The sequence below is a fragment of the Labeo rohita genome, chromosome 24, assembly GCF_022985175.1.
Source record: "Labeo rohita strain BAU-BD-2019 chromosome 24, IGBB_LRoh.1.0, whole genome shotgun sequence".
In the NCBI taxonomy this organism is placed as follows: domain Eukaryota; kingdom Metazoa; phylum Chordata; class Actinopteri; order Cypriniformes; family Cyprinidae; genus Labeo; species Labeo rohita.
This window is the reverse complement of record NC_066892.1, coordinates 8,436,184-8,457,045: the sequence shown is the minus strand read 5'-3', so window position 1 is coordinate 8,457,045 and position 20,862 is coordinate 8,436,184. Positions and strand designations below refer to the sequence as shown.

Genomic DNA, 20,862 nt, shown 5'->3' with positions numbered 1-20,862 from the left:
CTAATGCTTACTTTCTGAATAATTAATAATCTATTATTAATCTTACTGACCCCAGACATTTGAACAGTAGTGTACACATTAAATAGATGTTCAGGTCACCTAAACTGTTTTTTCAGGATATGATAAGCTCGTAAAGGAAGGGTACAATGTTTCTGAAAGGACTCTATCTGAAAAGCAAACACTATTTTAAAAAGAATGGATGATTAACTTCCCAAAGTATAATTTATCCAAAAAGGAACTGGGTTTTTCTTTGTGATAGCCACTCATCCGAGCAGCTCGATGTGCTGACAGAGGAAGTGCTCCAGGAGTCCAACAGCTCATCTGTTCTTTCTTAAATGCAGCATTATAATTGGAATACAGTAGTACTGTGGGAAGCAGGTGTGACTGTATCCCATGAAAGCAGCAGAGCTTTATATGGTCCAGTCTCTTTCTAGCCTCCAGGGCCACTGAGTCAGCACACAGGCCTTTAACAGCTTGACTGAACCGAGGAGCATAAATGTCTATTCAAAGTGTATGCCGTTTAAAATCCTTAACAAGACTTACTACTTGTCTGTCAACCAAATAATCTTTTTTCATTGTATTTTTAAATAGCGAATTTTTTTGGATGTCAAAAAAATGAAAGTTTGCTCAATTTGTTTCCTTATCAGATTTGGAGAAATTTAGCATTACATCACTTGCTCCCCTTTAGATCTTCTGTAGTGAATGGGTGCCGTCAGAATGAGAGTCCGAACAGCTGATAAAAATGTTACTATATATACTGTTTTGGGCTGTTTTCACCTAAAACAGTGCTTGATCTGTGCATACAGTATTCCTCTCCTAAATCAGGACTTGGTTTTAAATCAGCAATGGTTTGATGGTAAAAACGTCTTTGTTACGCTGTTTTTCACTTCACTAGACATTAGTTGGTAGACTGGAGTGGTGTGGATTACTTGTGGATTATTGTGATGCTTTTATAAGCAGTTTGAACTCTCATTCTGACGGCACCCATTCACTATTCACTACAGAGTATCCATTGTGATGTAATCCTAAATGATTTATTTATATAGAAGGTTACATTCAAAATCAACTGGGATGGAAAAATAATAAAGAAGGTGGCATGTTTGGATGGGCTTGACACTTGTGGGCTGATTTCAATTCAAAAGGAATGAGAAGACTATTATCCACACACTGGAGTTACTGCTGTGGCTTTTCTTACCAGGTTAAAAAAAGAGAAAAAACAAAGAACTATGACTTCTGAATTCAGCTCCATGCTCCGAGAGCAGCCACTGGATATGAAACATGGTGGAATACTTTTGAAATGTTGAGATGAGCTCTTTGGTTGCTGGGTGCCTGTCTAAGACAGACTCTTTGTTAAAGATGATATTCCCAGGGCTTCCAGGCTGCTCGCTGCCTCCGGATTCCCCTCCCCGTTCCAGAGTGGAACAAAGCACTTAAAGAGTGCATTTTCATACGTTAAAGAGCCACTCTTTCCCCAGGTCATGCTTCCAAGACGGCACTAGGCAGTATGGAGAACTCAATGTTAACCATATTAAACTGTGTGTTCATATTTCATGCCGCCTGTATTAATATACACGTAAAGAGCCCTAGCTACCTGACATCAAATATTTCTCTCCTCTCCAGAGAGCAGTGCCCCCAGAGAGCTTGGCCAAGCCATTTGTCTATCAGGTACTGCAAAATGCTCATTTTGCATCGATGAGCACATGCGTTATGAGAAAAGCTTGGCTACAGGGGACGACTTTGCCATAACTTTAATGTTCAATATTGTCAAAAAAATCAAAAGTCTGCTACAGAGTCATTTTCGCAGGAATGAAAAATTTGTGTGCTATGCGAGAACGGAATATGAATACATTTTCAAACGACTCAACAATTTGTCTGTATTTTCCCTCTTTTCCCTCACATTTTATGAATCACAAACCTTCCATCTGTTTTTGTGCCTTAATGCAGAATTCCGAAGGACATCTGTGCCATGTGGAAATCACCGGAAAGTTTTGTGCCCTACAGAGTTGACCCGAAAATTGCCCTGAACTAATATATGCTTTCATTGGCTGAGAGAGGCGGAAATGCAAAGTACAACACTGGCTTACAGTGTGAAGTATGAAAAACACTTAGTGGTAAGTATAAAGGTTCTGATTTCTCTTAGCAATTAACAGTTTCATTAATTATTATTTTAGATTTTTTAAAGGAATGCTTCATCCAAAAATGAAAATTTGCAGAAAATGTACTCACTAAACCAGCTCAAACCAGCTGCCATGCTTCAAAACATACCTAACCAGCATATGCTGGGTTTTTCCACATGGCTCTTACATCAAAATCCACCATCATATTTGTTTAGAACTGTTTTGAATTGTTTCCCCTTGTAAACAGTGTTAGATCTGTGCATATTTCTCTCTTAAATCAGACAAGATACCTTTTTCACTGCAGAATGTAATATTATAGACTTAAATTTTAGCCAAAAGCAACAGTTTGAAGTTAAAAATGTCTTAATTGTGGATTTATTTTACAAACACACAGCTTTTCATTGCATAAAACTTTAATTGATGGACTGTAATTGTGTGGATTACTTATGGATTATTGTGATTATTTTATCAGCTGTTTGGGCTTTCATTCTGACGGCACCCATTCACTGCAGTGGATCTACTGGTGAACAAGTGATCAGGTCCAAATTTGCTCTGATAAAGAAACAAACTCATCTTAAAGATGGACAAACTCCATCTTGGATGGCCTGAGCATGAGCACATTTTCAGCAAATCTTCATTTTTAGGTGAGCTGTTCCTTTAAAGAAAAAATGTTTGGAACGTTTATGTTATTATAATATAATTTTATAATATTTTGGTAACACTTTACAATAAGGTGTTATTTGTTAGCATTAGTTAAGGTACAGTATTAACTAACATGAATGAACATGAGCACACACTGTAAAAAAAAAATAAAAAAAATAAAAAAAATTGATTCAACTTAAAAAAGTAAGTGTTCGTGCTGCCCTAAAATTTAACATGAAATGTTAAGTTGTACTACTTGAAAACGTGAATATTTGAGTTAAGAAAATTTAAAATTTTAAGGCAGCAGGAACGCTTACTTTTATAGATTGAAACAACTTACTTATTAATCTTTGTCAATGTTAATAAAAATACAGTCTTCAGTGTTTGTTCATGTTAGTTCACAGAGCATTAACTAATGTTAACAAACATAACTTGTGATTTTAATAATGCATTAGTAAATACTGAAATTAACATTAAGATTAATAAATGCTGAAGAAGTACACTAATATTAGTTGTTTCAACTTAAAAAGTAAGTGTTCGTGCTGCCTTAAAATTGTAAGTTTAGTCAACATGAAGTGTTAAGTTGTACTACATGAAAACATGGATATTTGAGTTGAGTAAACTTAAAGTATTAAGGCAGCACAAACGCTTTTTTAAGTTGAAACAAATTTTTAAAGTTGTGTTATTTACAGTGCACTGTAAAAAAAAAAAAAAAAAAAAAAGAAAAAAGTGCTGCCTTAATTTTAAGTTTACACATAGTACAATTTAACATTTCATGCTGACTAAACATGCTCTGTGAACTAACATGAAAAAACACTGAAGTCTGTATTTTTATTAACATTAAAGATATTGTTTTTAGTCCATGTTAACTAATGTAGTTACCTAATGTTAACTAATGAACCTTATTGTAAAGTGTTACCAATATTTCTAATAAGATGCTTAAAGAGGGCATGGCAGTTCAGGCTCCTTTTGAACCTGTTCAAGCTAGAAAGTTCTCAAAATTAAAATTAAAACATTTGTATCCTTGTACATTTTTAGTATTCTTACCTTTATATCTTTTTTGTCTTCTTATGTAAAGCACCTTGAGAAGATAAATGTAATTTGTGAAAAATCTAGGACGTGTTACTCGGGTCAATTAGTTTTGTTTAGGGGGACCTAGGTTCAAATCCCAGTCTGATATATAATTTTAAATAAACCCTGAAAATCACTATGCATTTTTGTTGTATAGAAAACTCTTTTTGTATTCTACAAGAATAAGCAAAGGATGGTACTTTATTGAAAACATGAAAACCCCTTGGTCATAAACAGATCCTTCTAAAAACATATCTGACTATCACTAAACGCCACCAGTAGGAAAGTAAAACAACTCTAAAATCTTTTGCCAGGCCCACTGCCGTCGCTTCAAAGTGTAAATTGAGATTGATGGGGTGAATGCTAGTTGAGACCATAGGTTGAAGTGTCAAATCTGGCAGTCACTACCTCAGTCACACGAACATCTCTGCACAACTCATTACACATTTTATCTGAGCCACCGGGACATAAAGCAGAACCCCTGTCCACTCAGAACGCTCTACTGGCTGAGCAAAAGGGACAGGAAATCATTACAGTCAAAACATCTCTGCCAAAGGTCACTTAAATCAGGGAAATGAAATTAGTCACCTTGAAGAGCAGTGGGACCTTGTGCAGCAGAGGAGAGCAAGGTTTAGATGCACTGAAAAAGCCTTTTTACAAAGCCTTTCTGTTGCTAACTGGATTCTGCACCCTTTATATAGATAGCGCTGGGCGGAACTGAAGTGTGATGTCTCATTCGTGGCCAACGGCGGAGCTGCCAATTGTAATGCCACAGATAAAGAAACCTGCTGCAATGCATGGGTCAAGATCTGATGCTTCAGCCTGTCCGACACCTAAACAAGTCAGTGCAATAATTCAAACATTTCTGATGGCAAATGAAACAAAAGTGACTCCGAGAGCCCATTACCTCGAAGTTGAAAGTCTGGCACTCTTGTGTTTGATAGTGTCTGCAAAAACAAGTTGAAAAAGGTCAACTTTTATTTTGTCTTTCTAAAACTGCACCCTGTCCTTTGAAAGAATTTGGCTCGTCACCTTATTGCGTAATCAGAGATCGGAGTGGTATCCATCATCTAATGGGCTTCTATTATAGGAAACTTTAGTTTAGCCATTTTCAGCAAAAGTATTAGATTTTCTTCATTTGGTCATTAGTGCGCTCATACAAATGTCAGCGACACTGTAGCTTCCCACTGTATTTATAGACTCCGAGAGGAGATTCTGAATGGTTATATATAGATCATTATGTGATTTAAATTATGCAAAGAATGGTGACCGATGTGCTTAATCTATCATGTTACATTATTACGTCTCATTTGGTTTGCATGAAATCTGGAGGGGAGAGTTATGCAAGTTTCCTCTTCCTTCCTCTTTTTAATCAATTCATGTCATTTTATGGATTCAAAACATGCATTCTTAAGCTACAAGTGCATAGTCATCCAAATGTAACAAGGACATTTTTTATGGAGAGTGTTTTTATTTTTTTAGATACTGTGTCAGCATATTTAGTCTGCGTTCTTGGTAAGTCTGCTCACTTGAGATTCTCAACCCACAGTCCGAATGAATGAATGTTTAGTAAATGTGAATGAACACTGAAGCAAAGTGAATGATCCTCATGTTGAAGTAAATGTACAAGTACAAAAATAAAAGTTCTAACATCATTAAGTTGGCTTGGGAAAGCCAACTTACTGATCTGCTATATAAGCTGCTGCTGCTTCTTCTTCTTCTGATCCAAAACTTAGTCAGTATCTTTTCTTAGAACTTTAAAGCTACAACCACAAAACTCAAGTCAGACCTTCAGACTGGACTGAATTTAGTTGCTATACCTTTTCTAACTGATCTAGGTTACAGTTTTCGAAAACCAAACTATCAAAACCGCCTAAAATCCCATAGACTTTGATTGAAGGGGTGAAAACTTTTATACAAAGAGACCATCTAAGTTGTTTATTGCTATAGCAAAGCTTAACAACTTCCTACTTAAAAAACAACTAAAACCAGCCTGAGCTAAATGGCTGCTTTATCTGGTCTCCCAGGTTGGTTTTAAAGTGGTTTAAAGTGGTTTTGGCTTTTTGCCTAGGCTGGTTTTAGCTGGTGTTTTGCTGTTTTTTACTGAATCAACTGGTTTTAGCTGGTTTAAACATGCTAATGATGCTAATAGCATGCTAATTATGCTAGAAACATGCTAGTAACTTGCTAATCATGTTAACAACTGCTAGTAACTTGCTAATTATGCTAGTAACATGCTACTAACTTGTTAACCATGTTAGAAAACATGCCAGCAACATGCTAGTAACTTGTTAATCATGCTAAAAACATATTAATAACTTGTTACTCATAATAGCAACATGTTAACTTGCTAATCATGCTAACAACTGCTAGTAACTTGTTGATCATGCTAACAACATGCTAGTAACTTGTTAATCATACTAGCAACATGCTAGTAACTTGTTAATCAAGTTAGCAACATTTTAGTTACTTGGTTATCATGTTAACAGCATGCTAGTAAGATGTTAGTCATGCTAGAAACATGTTTGCGACATGTCAATCATGCTAACAACATGCTAGTAATATGCTAATTATGCTAGAAACATGCTAGCAACATGATAATCATGTTAACATGGTAGTAATATGCAAATCTGGCTAGAAACATGCTAACAACAAGCTAGTAACATGATAATCATGCTAGAAACTTGATAACAACATGCTAACCATGCTAACAACATGCTAGTAATATGCTAACCATGTTAACAACATGTTAGTAACATGATAATCATGCTAGAAATATGATAGCAACAAGCTAGTAACATGATAATCATGTTAGCAACATTCTAGCAACTTGGTAATCATGTTAACAACATGCTAGTAACATGTTAACCATGTTAGAAACATGCTAGCAACTTGGTAATCATGCTATTAACATGTTGGTAGCATGCTAATATGCTACGAACATACTAGTAACTTACTAATCATGCTAGAATCATGCTATTAACTTGCTAACCATGCTAACAACATGTTAAGAACATGCTAATCGTGCTAACAATATTGTAATCAGACTATAAAAATGCAAGTAACAAGCTAATCATGCTAAAACATGGTAACATGTTAAATCATGTAAGCAAATGTGCTGAATCATGATAGCAACATCAACTAATACTTTTACAACTGCTTAAAACTTTCAGATTAGGTGTTCTCATGCCAACACAACATTTGTTCTCAAACTTTACTCATCTAGTTTGTTTTACTTTTCTCTACAGAAGATGTCATTTTTTGTCTTTACAATGTAAGTCACTGGGTTGAAAGAATTGAAGCGTCCTTCATAATATCTTCTTTTGCACTCTGTAATGACATTGGGTGAGTAACCGATGTGAGACTTCTCAATTTGGATGAACTATCCCTTTAAGGAATTTGACTACATAACAGCATAACATCAAGGCATCAAGACTTTTTGTTAGTACATCTCTGAAATAGGAACCATCTGCATTCATTTGAGAGCGGATGTATGATGTCAGTGGAAATGCTTGTGTGTGCATAATTCCCAGTGGTTTATGAGCAGCCAGCTAACAACAGTCCATTGTGTCCAGAGACTCATTGTGTGTGCACTGTGGAGGCAGTTTAAAATGGTTGATCCAGCTTAATTTGACTTTATTACACAGGGCAAATCCCAGTGATAAAGAGCCAAGCTGGTCACAGGATATTATTTAGGGCTTATTAGCTGAATGCAGCAGGGTGTTACGGAACGACACGCTGTGCTCTCCACCATGCTGTCCGTGTCCCTATACTTCACTGGATAATTCTATCATCGCTAGTGAAATTATTTCTGATTTCTGGAGGCTATTCAGCAGTAACTTTTAAAATACTGTGTGCCTGTTTGATTTAATGAAATAATATGCTAAATGAAAGGGCACGCTTAGAGAACAAAGCTAATATCAATAAAGCTAAAGCACATTCATGCAGGGGTTTTATGTTAGTTATAGCTGGATTAAAATAGAGATACTGGCACTTTCTGTTCTTGATAAAGGCCAGTGTGTGTTACTGTAGGTCCAGCAGTCTATTTGTCCTCACTCTGGTGCCCTGCGGGCACATGCCCACAGCCATCAGTTGAGGGTTGTGTAGGGCCATCACTCGCTCCCCCAGGCTAAATTTCAGCAGCAGTGGCGTACACTGCAAAACATTACCAGCCAGCAACTTTGCTGCCAAGTTTAATATGATTCTTTATAGATAGAATGTTCTAGGATTCAGAATTCCAGACGAGCAGAGTGTCTATCTATCTATCTATCTATCTATCTTTTTGTCTATCTATAGTTCTATAGTTCTGTCTTTCTTTCATTCATTGTATTGTTATATCATACAGTTGTTCTATTATTGTTCTATTTATCTATCATTCGTTTACTGCGTTCATACATTTTATCATTCATTCTGTCGTTCATTTTATTGTTAGTTTTACCATTCTATTATTAATTTGTTCTATTATTGTTCTATCTGTCTGTCTATCTTCTATCGTTCTATCATTCTGTCGTTCATTCTATCATTAGTTCTACCATTTTATCATTCATTTGTTCTATTATCTATCTATCATCTATCGTTATATCATTGTGTCGTTCGTTCTATTGTTAGTTCTACCATTCTATCATTCATTTGTTCATTATTGTTCTGTCTATCTATCTATCTAGCATCTATCTATCATGTCTGTCTATCTATCTATTTATCTATCATTTATTCGTTCATGCTATCACTCATTCCATCGTTAGTTCTATTGTTCTATCATTCAGTTGTTCTATTATCTATCTGTGTGTCTGTCTATTTGTCTGTCTTTCGTTTATATGCTCATTCGTTCGTTAGTTCTATTGTTCTATCATTCAGTTGTTCTATTATTGTTTTATCTATATATCTATCTCTATATCTATCTATTGTTTGTTCGATCGATCATTAGTTCTATTGTTCTATCATTCAGTTGTTCTATTATCTATAGATAATATATATATATCTATTTTCTATCTTTCGTTTGTTCGCTCATTAGTTCATTAGTTCTATTGTTCTATCATTCAGTTGTTCTATTATTGTTCTATCTATCTGTCTGTCTGTCTGTCTATCTATCTATCTATTGTTCGTTTGCTCAATTGATCATTAGTTCTATTGTTCTATCATTCAGTTGTTCTTTTAGTGTTCTATCTATCTATATATCTGTCTATGTGTCTGTCTGTCTGTTTGACCAACCATCCACCCAACGATAGATAGATAGATAGATAGATAGATAGATAGATAGATAGATAGATAACAAGTGAGAATGAGGTAAGGGGTGTACTGACAGTCAGTTGTAAGTTAACTACTGTAGCATAGCAAATGGCTAGAACTTTGCGACCATCTTGTATAATTCACAGAGAGGAGAAAAAGTGCAGGTGGGCAGTGTTAATATTTCAGTGGTTTGTAGGAACCTTGAACATGCCTTGCATACCTGAGGTAAATAGTGATTTCTGTCAGGAACAGTCCTGTCGAACGTCCACTGTGTCCAACGCCCAATCACTCACACTTGTGATTTATTTAAGACCCTGTGGTATTGGGGAGATTAAACGCCTTGGGAGTCCTCCACAGCACCTAACAGAGACACAGCTTACACAAACAACTCAGCGGCCAAGAAGGGAGATACCCAGGAGTGTTTGCTGATATCCCAACACCTGGAGCAGAATCTCTGAGTTAGAGACGCAAGTGGGAAAAGTCCACAGGCCGCAGAGAATAAGAAAGCAAACGTGTTCTTGTCCAGATCTGCAACGGTGATTGGAGGTGTGTAAATAAACCAAAGCTCTGAGAGGTACGAACTGCAACATGCCAACTCAGAGAGCCTGTAGATGTGATAAAAATAACCTTTTGAGTTGAGTTTTGAGTTGAGTATCTATCTATCCATCCATCTATCTGTCTATCCATCCATTTCAGTGCTCACAGCACTGGAAATGGGTTTCAAAAGTATACATTTCCAACAGCTCATCGATGCTTTAATTTAATTTTAACTTTGATCATCGCAGCCAAAATCAATATATGCAATTACATAAACAAATATTACCAATTACACCTCCTGCTAATGTACTAAATGGATTCCTTTTATTTCTTCATGTTTTCTTCACAGGCTCAATCTGGCTGCTTATGAAAGACAACTCTCTGTTTATAGAATGAGCCCAGTCCTGTATTCAGCCTGCTATAAGGAGACGTCTCATAAGAACCCTCTCAGCTGTGGCTCACTCAAGAGAGTCGTGTTCCTTGCAAAGCCATCTGAGGGTCACTGATTTTATTTATCAGACCTTCAAGGTCAGGTTTGTGGAAAGCAACTTCAAGGAGTTTAATTTCAGTCTTTCCTGGAGAGAGGTTTGCCTTTTTCAATAGTCTGGTACTGTAGAAGTGTATGTTGCCAGACATAACAAGACATTCATATAAGACTTTTGAATGGACCTCTGTAGTTGGAATAACCTTATATTTCCCCCCAATGTCTAAATTGTAACCACTCATTCACCACCACATAAAGAAATCAATTCAAATGGATTAGTTTTACAATCTCATTATGAACATTTTAAAGCATCAAAGTGGTAGTTCCATACATTGTAACAAACAATAGAACACAATTTGTTGAGTCAACTTAAAACAATTTGTTACCCTGCTGCCTTAAATTTCTAAGTTCACTCAACTCAAATAAGTTTAGTCAACTTGAAATGTTAAGTTGTACTAAGTGACAACTTGAATATTTGAGTTGACTCAACTAAAAATTGGATTTGTTAAACTTAAAAGCTTGGCTTGCTACCCAGCTGCCTTAAAATTTTGAGTTAAGTTGAATAAAGTTGAATCAACTTAAATATTTAAGTTGTCACTCAGTACTTTTTTGAGTTGACTGAACTCAAAATTTTAAGGCAATGGGGTAACAAATTATTTTAAGTTCACTTAACCAATTATTTTTTACAGTGTAGACCGTTAATGAAGGGACAATGAAATGACTCAGATTTTGATTAAAAATGTCTTCATTTTTGTTCCGAAGATAAACAAAAGTCAGGTTTAGAATGACATAAGTGTGAGTAAATGATGACAGAATTTTCATTTTTGGTGCACTGTCCCTTTAAATAGACCTAATCGTGCTTCAAGACAGCTATACCAAATTAATAGGTTCCCATTAAATGCCTTGATGTTTGTCCAGTGTATGTGAGTAGAATATGAATAATCCACATCCAAATTCAGACAAGGAGAAAAAACGGTTAAAAATAAATAAATAATTTCCTCTTAGTAGGAGATTCCTTTTGAGAACCATTTCTCTAGTTACACTTAGATGTGCAGGTAGGAGTAGATTTTGATTTCTGATCATAAAAAGAACAAGCAATGTCTCACAGACTCTTTTTTTCATCTTCTGCTCCATCTGGCTGGTGTCTACCTTATTAGCACCTGCCTGTTAATTGGTGATGTTCTGATAGTGTCCAGTACGAACACAGTGGGATACAAGCCTTTGGAAGTAAAAATAGACGCACAGATTTCACCTCACGCTGGCAAACCGTAAACCAAACACCACAAAATTATCTGATGCTTAATTGGCACTCTACAACGCTGCTCTCGTTGCATTTTTTCCCCCTCCTATTTGGGTAATCAGATTTTTATACTGAAAACAGAAAAAAATTCTTAATCAGTATTCCACTATACAACATCCTTAAAACAAGATCCATTTACTTGAGAAGCTTAATTGGCTAAAATAACAAGATTTTTACCCCATGGCAAATGGTTTCTTGGTTTAAGCATAGGACTGATAATATTTGAACTTAAAACATGATATTTGTGTATTGAATAGAATAGAATAGGATTGAATCAGGCTCAGAATACAAATCAGTTGTTTTGAGAGTCACATATGATGCTTTTTGTGCTCAAGACTGTCAGTGTGTTGTCCTTCCATGCTGATTAGAGCCCAGTGGGGAAGATCTCTTCTGTAAATACCTTCTAACCATGAACCACCACAGCGAAACAAAGAAAAGTGGTTACTTGAATTGGTCTCACAGTTAATGATCTTTCTTTTGTTTGTGTGTGTTGAATGTTGTTTTCTTCAGGTCTCTGGGTGTATATGTTGTACATGCTACAGGATTGGTACAATTATCTTGTCAGATGATTCTGTGGTATTCTTGTTTACCGTATAGGAGAAAATATTTGGATACTGCATGATGATGAAAACAAAAATAGCTGTCATCAGTGGTCATGTTGTATAGGGCAAAATGGAGGAAGGTAGGCACTTTAAAGGGGTCATCAGATGCAAAATGAATTTTACTTGTTGTTTGAACTGAAATGTGTCTTGTCAGTGTGTGTACACAACCACCCTATTATGATAAAAAATGTTTTTTTAAATCCTTATAATTCATAACCACTTTCTCAAATCAAGCCATTCACAGATTCTTGGCAGAGTGATGTAGTTCTACACCGGCCCCTCCCAGGTCTGTTGACTGACACTGGCGTTTTAGCGTAGACCTGCCCCGAGTAAGCTGTAAACAGTCGGACATTGTTTCGATGCCGGAGCAGGAGTAGACAAGAATGTCTCCTAAGCAAATTAGGTGTTTTGTTGTTGAATATAATAATGAACATAGCAGACATAATTTACTCCCGACATCTGAGCTGCTGAAGCTGCAGAGGTTCATTTTTGTTTTTGAAGGAAATGAGCCCCCTGATGCATCTAAATGCGTCTATGTTTGTGCGAATCATTTGTGAATCCTGCTTCACAGATGAAGTGGGTATAAGTTTTTTGTTTGTTTGTTTTAATGAATCTTTGCAAATCACTTACCTAATAATGTGCTAGTTAGCCATTTCCACCATGAATGTGCCTAAAATTAACAGTCATCTCACTTAAGAAAGGGGTGGGGTGAGCAGAGCTCATTAGCATTTAAAGGGACATGCACCAAAAAGGCTTGCAGTGAACAGAGCTGTTTTTGACAAGGTAAAACAGGTGTTGTGTTACACTACCATTGAGAATTTTTTTTCATGACCCATTTAAGAACAGTCTTCTTTTTGATTTTAAACTTTAAAGATTCCCTAATTTAGTTGTCATACCACAAAAAGTACAATTATTCTGTGGTAAGAAGGCCTCCTATCTGGTGCAAAAATCCCCGCGGCTAAACCTACAGAATCTACAGATGACTTTTGGTATTATTCTTATTAATATCTATATATTTTCATCATTGTGTCATTAATGTAAAATACCAAATCAACTATTCTTTTTCTTTTTTTATTTATTTATTATTAATATTATTATTAAAAGAGATTAATCTAAAATGTAAATGTATATGTAAAGGATTATGAATATTATACATATTGTTTAATTGTATAATTGTATATTGTATACATATTGTATAATTGTATAATTTCTCATATTTAATAATTTTACTCATTCAGTCTATAGGTTTTAATGAATAGCAAAGTTATCTGAAATGTACATCTAACTCATATTAGGAAAAAAAGGAATTACAATAAATATTACATAAAAAATAACAACATGCCACTCAGGTCATTTAGTTTTACCACAAAGGTCTAATTTTATCTTTTTATTAAAAAAAAAAAAAAAAAATTTTTTTTTTTTTTACCCCACACGTCTAAAAACATTAATGTAAAGTATAATATAATAGAAAATTATTTTCCAGAGAAACAAAATCATATCAGTTAACCTCAAAACATTTTTGACTATATTCACAAATAATGCTATTTAGATTAAATGTGATTTAATATTCTGAAATTGAGATTGAGATACATTAGGATAGGACAATATTTGGTCAAGATACAACTATTTGAAAATCTGAAATCTGAGGGTGCAAAAATAAATAAATAAATAAATAAAAATACTGAGAAAACCACTATAAAGTTGTCCAAATTAAGTTACATTTTTATCTATTTATGGTAGGAAACTTACAAAATATCTTCATGGAACATGATCTTTACTTAATACCCTAATGATTTTTGGCATAAAAGAAGAATCAATCATTTTGACCCATACAGTGTATTTTTGGCTATTGCTACAAATATACCCGTGCTACTTAAGACTGGTTTTGTGGTCCAGGGTCACAAATGACAAAATTAAAAAGAGCATAGCAATTCATTAAATTTGTTGAGATGAGGTTTTGTGTGATGTATGGTAAAAAAAAAAAAAAAAAGAAATGAAAGTAATCTTACCTTACTATTTATCTGTGAAAGTTAATTCTGTAAATCTTTTTTACATAATTGATAGTACTAAAGTAACCTGTAAATTTGACAGCCCTATATTTAAGTTAATTATTCAGTGAAACCATTTTAAGTTTTTTTCACCTTTACAGTGTCAATGTGAAACGTGATCGGTTAAGATGTCAGTCTTTTCCTTATGGGCCTAACATGTGAACTTAATGTGTCATTTAATCAAGTAACAATGTAATGCAATTTATTCTTGGATGCTGAGTACCTCCAGGTCTTTGGTAAAACTGATTAATGGGTTCAAGTGTGAATGAAGGGGCAAGATCCGTGACCATTTTCTTAATCAGTATTTTGCCTTGTTTTACAGTAAAAATTAAGTATGCTTAAAAAACAGTTCCTCTTGAAAAGTTACTGCTACAGGCCTAAGTCTAAAATGCAACGTGCTTTAAATCTGTATTTTGTTTTCTCGTTGAGCTTACAAAGCTAAACAATGTCTTTTCTCATCCTTATTTATCAACTCATCTGTCAGTTTGGAACAGATTGCGGCCATAATCAATGTTCAGTAAAACGCAGATTTCAACAAACTGCTGTTGTCTAATGTGCACCTCACTACGAGAGTAAAATATCAAGGCACTTCCACATTGATCCTGCAGGAATCGATCCTCGGCCAGAGCATCACATATTAATTTCTCAGAAGGGTTTTATTTTTGAATAGGCCAACGTGACAGTGGGCAGATTGGCAGGCAGTACTGCCCGCAGGCCTGACGCTGATGGAGAGCCACAGACGATGGTCAGGCAGGTGACAGGTTCAGTCCTGCTGTCAGCACTTAGGATTTCCCCATAGGCACACGAATTCCGACAGCAGCTGCCGAGAGAAGTGAGACGCACACACAAACGGGCACACGTTTTGAAATACTTGTATGGGAGTGTGGTTTCATAAAACTTTAACAGTTTTCTTTCATTTAACCGATTTCTAGGTTCGCCTCCGGAGGCGATTTAGTGTGTTTACGTATGTCTATTGCATTGCTCATCAGTTTCAAATGTTTATTGAGGTGTTACCTCATGCATTGTGTTTAATATCATTTTGCAAGCTTTAGTAATCTTGCAGTGATGCTGCATTTTAAAGTGGAGGCAGACGGTTAGCACATGCGCTCACCCCGGTTCTGTTCTGAGTGATCCTATCTTATCTAACCCCATAATAATAATAAACACACACACACACACACACACACACATATATATATCACATATATATATATATAAATTTGATAATTTAACAAAGGAGAATCTCCATTAAAAATAACCACAGGCTCATTGTAAATCAAAATGATTTTACGTTGCTTGTTGAACGTTTCGCCACATTTTCAAAGTGAAATGTGACCCAGGACCACAAATACAGTCATAAGGGTCAATTTTTAAAAATTGGGATTTATAAATCTGAACGCTGAATACATAAGCTTTCCTCAGATGTATGGTTTGTTATGACAGGACAATATTGGTCCGAGATACAACTATTTGAAATCTGGAATCTGAGCGTGCCAAAAATCAAAATATTAAGAAAATCACCTTTAAATTTGTCCAAATGAAATTCTTAGCAATGCATATTATTACTCAAAAACTTAAGTTTTGATATATTTACGGTAGGAAATTTACAAAATATTTTCATGGAACATGATCTTTACTTAATATCCCAATGATTTTTGGCATAAAAGATCATTTTGAAATACAATGTATTTTTGGATATTGCTATATACCCGCGCTACTTAAGATGTTCGATTTAATCCCAAATTGATCGAGAAATCTGGCAACATTCTATGCTGGTTTGTCACGGTATTGTTTTTTCACGACGCGTTATGGCGGCACTGAACCGAACGAAACTTGCATATTATTGCGGCTCAAATAAATAGTCAATTATAGTCATGTTTTGGGCTGTACTAATCAGTTGGACTGGGAAAAACATTTGGAGTACTATAGTCTACCCAAACTTCTAACAAATCAAGGAGAAGAGTACAAAAAACTGTATGAGGAACAAAAGGCGTTTGTCGTTGGCCAAACTGAATCAGGATTTCCAGGGCAAGAATCTTGACAACATTCGTGTCTGTTCTTATCATTTCCGGTCAGGTAGGTGAAATATTAGATTAATATCTTAATCATACTGCTCATACACATTTTTACCACCTGTTAACTTAGTTTGTCAAAATGTTGCGCCTGCTTACTAAATCCTTCTCTATATGATTTAGCAATTTGTTTCTATGGTTTAGACATAAATTTAACAGAACGACAAATTTATTAATGCATTAACCGTGCAATCCATGCTGTTGTTTACATCCGTGTATCGCCAATATGGCCGAGTGTCCGGATAACTGACCAGATTGTGACATAAGTGCAACATTTCTTCAAAACGTTTTACATTGTTTCTTGAATGTTTCGGCTAATTTTCAAAGTGAAATGTCCAACGAGTGGCGCTAAAGACGTTTAGTTTAATCCCAAACTGATCAAGTAACCTGGCAATGTTTTGTGTTGGTTATTTTGTCGAGGTATTTTGCAAATTAGTAAAGGGATAGTTCACCCAAAAATTAGAATTCTGTCATTAATTACTCACCCTTATGTTGTTTCAAAACTATAAGACCTTCCTTCATCTACAAAACACAAATTAAGATATTTGTGATGAAATCCAATAGCTTTCTGACCCAGCCACCAGGTGAGCTTCCGAGCAAATTTAAAATGTCAGAAAATGGAGCTGATTATATGATCCAAATGTCAAAATGTAATAGTTTGCAAATCATGAAATGTGGTAAAAGTGTTTTGAAGTCATAGCGTAGCATTGTGAAAGGGGCCAAGCAAAAATAAGTCTTTATTAATCAATAAAATGCCCCTGTAATCATAATTTGTGTGAAATAGACTAAAAATTGTTGGTGTTTTACTGCCACTAGTGGTTATTTAAGCTGGAACTGGAACTAGGTGCATATTAGCATGTTTGCAGAGTTTTGCAAGCATGTACTGTAGGTAGAAGCAGGTTTTTTTCAATGATCCGTGTTAGTAAAAAGGCTGTTTGTACATTATCATCCTCCCAAAAGGAGAGCACAACTGAGGGTAACGTTGTTTTATTGAACTGAAAGAAACATTTTGACTGACTGCTAGACAGGTTGCTGCTTCAGATAGGAATCAGATTCGCACCGCCAGGGTGGCACTGCTATAACTGAATCAAACCACCAATACGCTGCAGTGATTGCGACTTCCCCTTCTGGTTTCATCCTTTCAGCAGACTTATCACATGTCCTCACCCTTAACTGATCCAACCAAACAAGATTCAGCAGGCGGATTGGAAACAACATGAGCCACCCAGGAAAAATCTGCTTGAGCTGTGTTATCAAATGTTTTCAGGACATCCTTCATTGTCCAAAGTGATTTGGTTTCCCGCTGTTACACTCATGCTTGAACAACCAGTCTCTTCCCTTTGCAGAAGCCACCATCTCTCCGCTCTGAAATTATCTCAGGCTTTCCAGACATGTTTCAGGACCACTGAGCAAAGTCTCTTCCTTCGTTGCCAGTCCATCCCCTTCCAATCAGCTCAGAGTCTGCGCTTTAGATGGGCAAACAGTGATGTGCAATTTTAATTAAAGCGAGATCAGGTGCCGATGTCTGTGCAAACACACAGGGCTTTTTTATTTTCCAATCATTTCAGAATGTGTAAAAACATTCAGAGGATGTGGATTTTGTTTAAATTGTGTGTTATCGTAGCAAGGACTCAAAACTACCCAAGGGAGATACGGAAAAAGAGACAAACAGTGGGAAGAAATTTTGCAAAACACCAAAGTTTAATACATTTGCTCACAACTGGTGGGTCGTCACCCAAAAGTTGGTTGCGGGTCAGGAAAAAAAATAGCGCAAATGCAAAATACTAAAATATGTTTCCCATATCCTTTGTTGATGTCTTTATTTCCAAGTGAAACAGATATTCAATAAGGCCAGGAATTGATTTGCTGGTGAAATTGAGCTTTAAGTACCAGAATGAAGCCAGACTAAATGCTGGTTTGCTAAAACAATACCTAAATAGCTATTTAACTAATGGTTAAGATTGTCAAATAATCTGTGTGACCTAAAAAACAGAAAAACAAGCTTATTATTGTGCATTTGGACAGTAAATAGGTTGAATTTTCATTTCATCCCAACTGCTGCATGAATTCACTTCAAGCATTTTTTCTGTGCTGTAATTCCCATTCACATGTATACTTAATTATAGAACTGTGTATATGCGTCATGTAAAAATAACCAAATAACCTTTGACGACTCTTACTCTGTGAGTTCAACTTGAGGACAATGCTGAAAAAAGGCCAGATCTTATAATCCAACCGCGAACATTTATCACCACAGATAAAGCAGAAGAAATCATAAAACACACTGTATTCAAGAGGAATAGCCTGCTGTCAGTGTGTAGCCTTTAGCGTGTGCGGGGAGAGTGACGGCCGAGGGTGAGGCAGTGCTATTTTATTAAGGTTAAAAGCAGATCATGCTATCCGTCATGGTGGAAAATGCGGTTTGGCTCAGACGGAGCCCTGGTGTTATGTTAGTACAGCTACAGCTGGGCACAGTCAGTTTAAACAGCTGTCCTGGAACTACTGCCAAACAGGCAGACAGCAGTGCTAGACACTCGCTGTAAAAAGAAGAGAATTTATCATGCTTAATCCACTTACTTGTGTGGGCCAGCATGCAGCATTAACTTAAATAACGGCATGGATATATTGTGACAAACAAGTGTTAGTGGTACATTTGTTTTGCATATAGATCTAGAACAGGATTGATTATAATTGCATGCACTGTGGAACTAAGTAATTATAACTGCTTTATGAATTATCTTTGGGATGGGAGTTGTCTCCGCATGTTGTTAAAGGGAGGTTGTCACATTAAGCTAAATTCTTAAAGGCAAAAACGATTATAGTAAAGTAAACTAACAAAAACATATATATAAACAAAGATAAAATGCGTTTTAGTAAGACTTTCCTGCCGCTAATGGGAAGTGTAGTTTAATTCAAAACGAACTGGCGTTCTTTCCGGTTCACATTGACGTGTTTAAAAACTACATCTCCCATGATGCCTTTCAAATTGCGTTTCGGATCCGGAAGCTACTTTGGGAAAATTAAAGACGCATGGCAAACTTGTGGAAAATGTCACAGCACGGTACCAAGAAAAGAAAACTAGACAGGAGCACAGAGGATTACATGTACTTTGACAGCTACTCCGATGTCACCATTCACGAAGAGATGATTGCAGACACTGTGCGCACTAACACGTACAGAATGGGCATTTTTAAAAACAGTAAGTCAATAGAGGGGAAAGTGGTGCTTGATGTGGGAGCCGGTACCGGCGTCTTGAGCTTATTCTGTGCGCAAGCGGGTGCCAGGAAGGTGTATGCAGTCGAAGCGAGCTCGATTGCCGATCAGGCTGTGAGGATCGTAAAACTGAATCAGATGGAGGACAGAATCGAAGTCATTAAAGCCACACTAGAGACGATCGAACTGGCCGAACAGGTGGATGTGATTGTCAGCGAGTGGATGGGCTACGCGCTGCTCCACGAATCCATGCTGAACTCGGTGATCTTCGCCCGGGATAAGTGGCTCAAACCCGGCGGCCTCATATTACCGTCCCGGGCGGATCTTTACATCGCTCCCATAAACGATCTGGTGGTGGAGGGCAGATTGAATTTCTGGAGCACCGTTAAAGGACAGTACGGCGTGGACATGTCCTGCATGACCGACTTTGCCAGGAAGTGCATCATGAACAAAGACATCACTGTGAACCCGGTGACGGTGGAGGATGTGCTCTCCCACCCGTGCAAGTTTGCCGAACTGGATTTGAACACGGTCACACTCGAGCAGCTCAGAGATGTGAGGGGCGTGTTCAGCTGCCAGTGCTTCGGCTCGTCCTCCATCCACGCCTTTTGCGTGTGGTTCACAGTGACTTTCCCCGCTGAGGAGAAGGCCCTGGTGCTCTCCACGTCTCCGTTCAAACCAGAGACGCACTGGAAACAGGCTGTGCTGTATCTGGATGATGCTGTGGATGTGATGCAGGACACTAAAGTTGAGGGGGAGATCAGTTTGCATCCCTCCGAGGAGAATTCTAGACATATATGCATCCGTGTGGACTATGTGATAGGTGAACAGAAAAAGCACTCCAAAACTTTTTCGATTCCTGATCAGTATTTAGAAGTCAAATAAAGATTTGGACGCTGTTTCTATTTAGTTATTTCCCTAGTCAAATAAAAGGAATGCTCCTGAAATTTTTATCATCATTCTCATTTCAGAATTTCAGTTTATGCAATAGGAACTTTTTCTGTTTTTCTGGGCGTGTGTTATTTAAATAATGTGCGATTAGTTCTAAATTATGATAATAGATTAAAATAAGTTTCATGAACTTTCCTTTTGGATTAGTTTTTGGTTTTCCCCACTTGGTTTTGCACAGAATTCACTATGAATTGTTGCTTGGAATTCGATATGTTAAGTCTGATATAAACTCCTGTCTTTGGACAGCACATGCACAACGTTATAAAAAATAAACAGTGCTTGCCTGAGCTCTGTTATTTCCTTTATTGTGTGGGAAGAAGTGTTTATCAGGGATTGAAGAGGAAATCAGTCCAGATTTGGTTGGCCAGAGTGGCGTGGGATGTCAGGAACAAATGGCTATAATCTAATCACTTACAGTTTAAATGTAAAGTATTTGCACGATTAGATCATTGTGGTTTGGATTGGCTGGTGACCCAACACCATTAGTATTAGCATTTGTTGAAAGAAAAAACATAAACAAATAAAATAATAATAATAAAACAATGATTTTTTTTCAAGAAAATACTCTCTCTTTATTTTAATGTTTTAATCAATGTGTC

General features: G+C 36.4%; 1 protein-coding gene across 1 annotated transcript; it reads left to right on the top strand.

Annotated features, from left to right (window-relative positions):
• The first annotated feature begins 19,065 nt into the window (after nucleotides 1-19,065).
• On the top strand, nucleotides 19,066-20,550 carry prmt6 (protein arginine methyltransferase 6). The gene has a single exon (XM_051097614.1). The coding sequence runs from the start codon at nucleotides 19,130-19,132 to the stop codon at nucleotides 20,195-20,197; it is 1,068 nt and encodes a 355-aa protein (XP_050953571.1). The 5' UTR covers nucleotides 19,066-19,129; the 3' UTR covers nucleotides 20,198-20,550.
• Nucleotides 20,551-20,862: the final 312 nt, after the last annotated feature.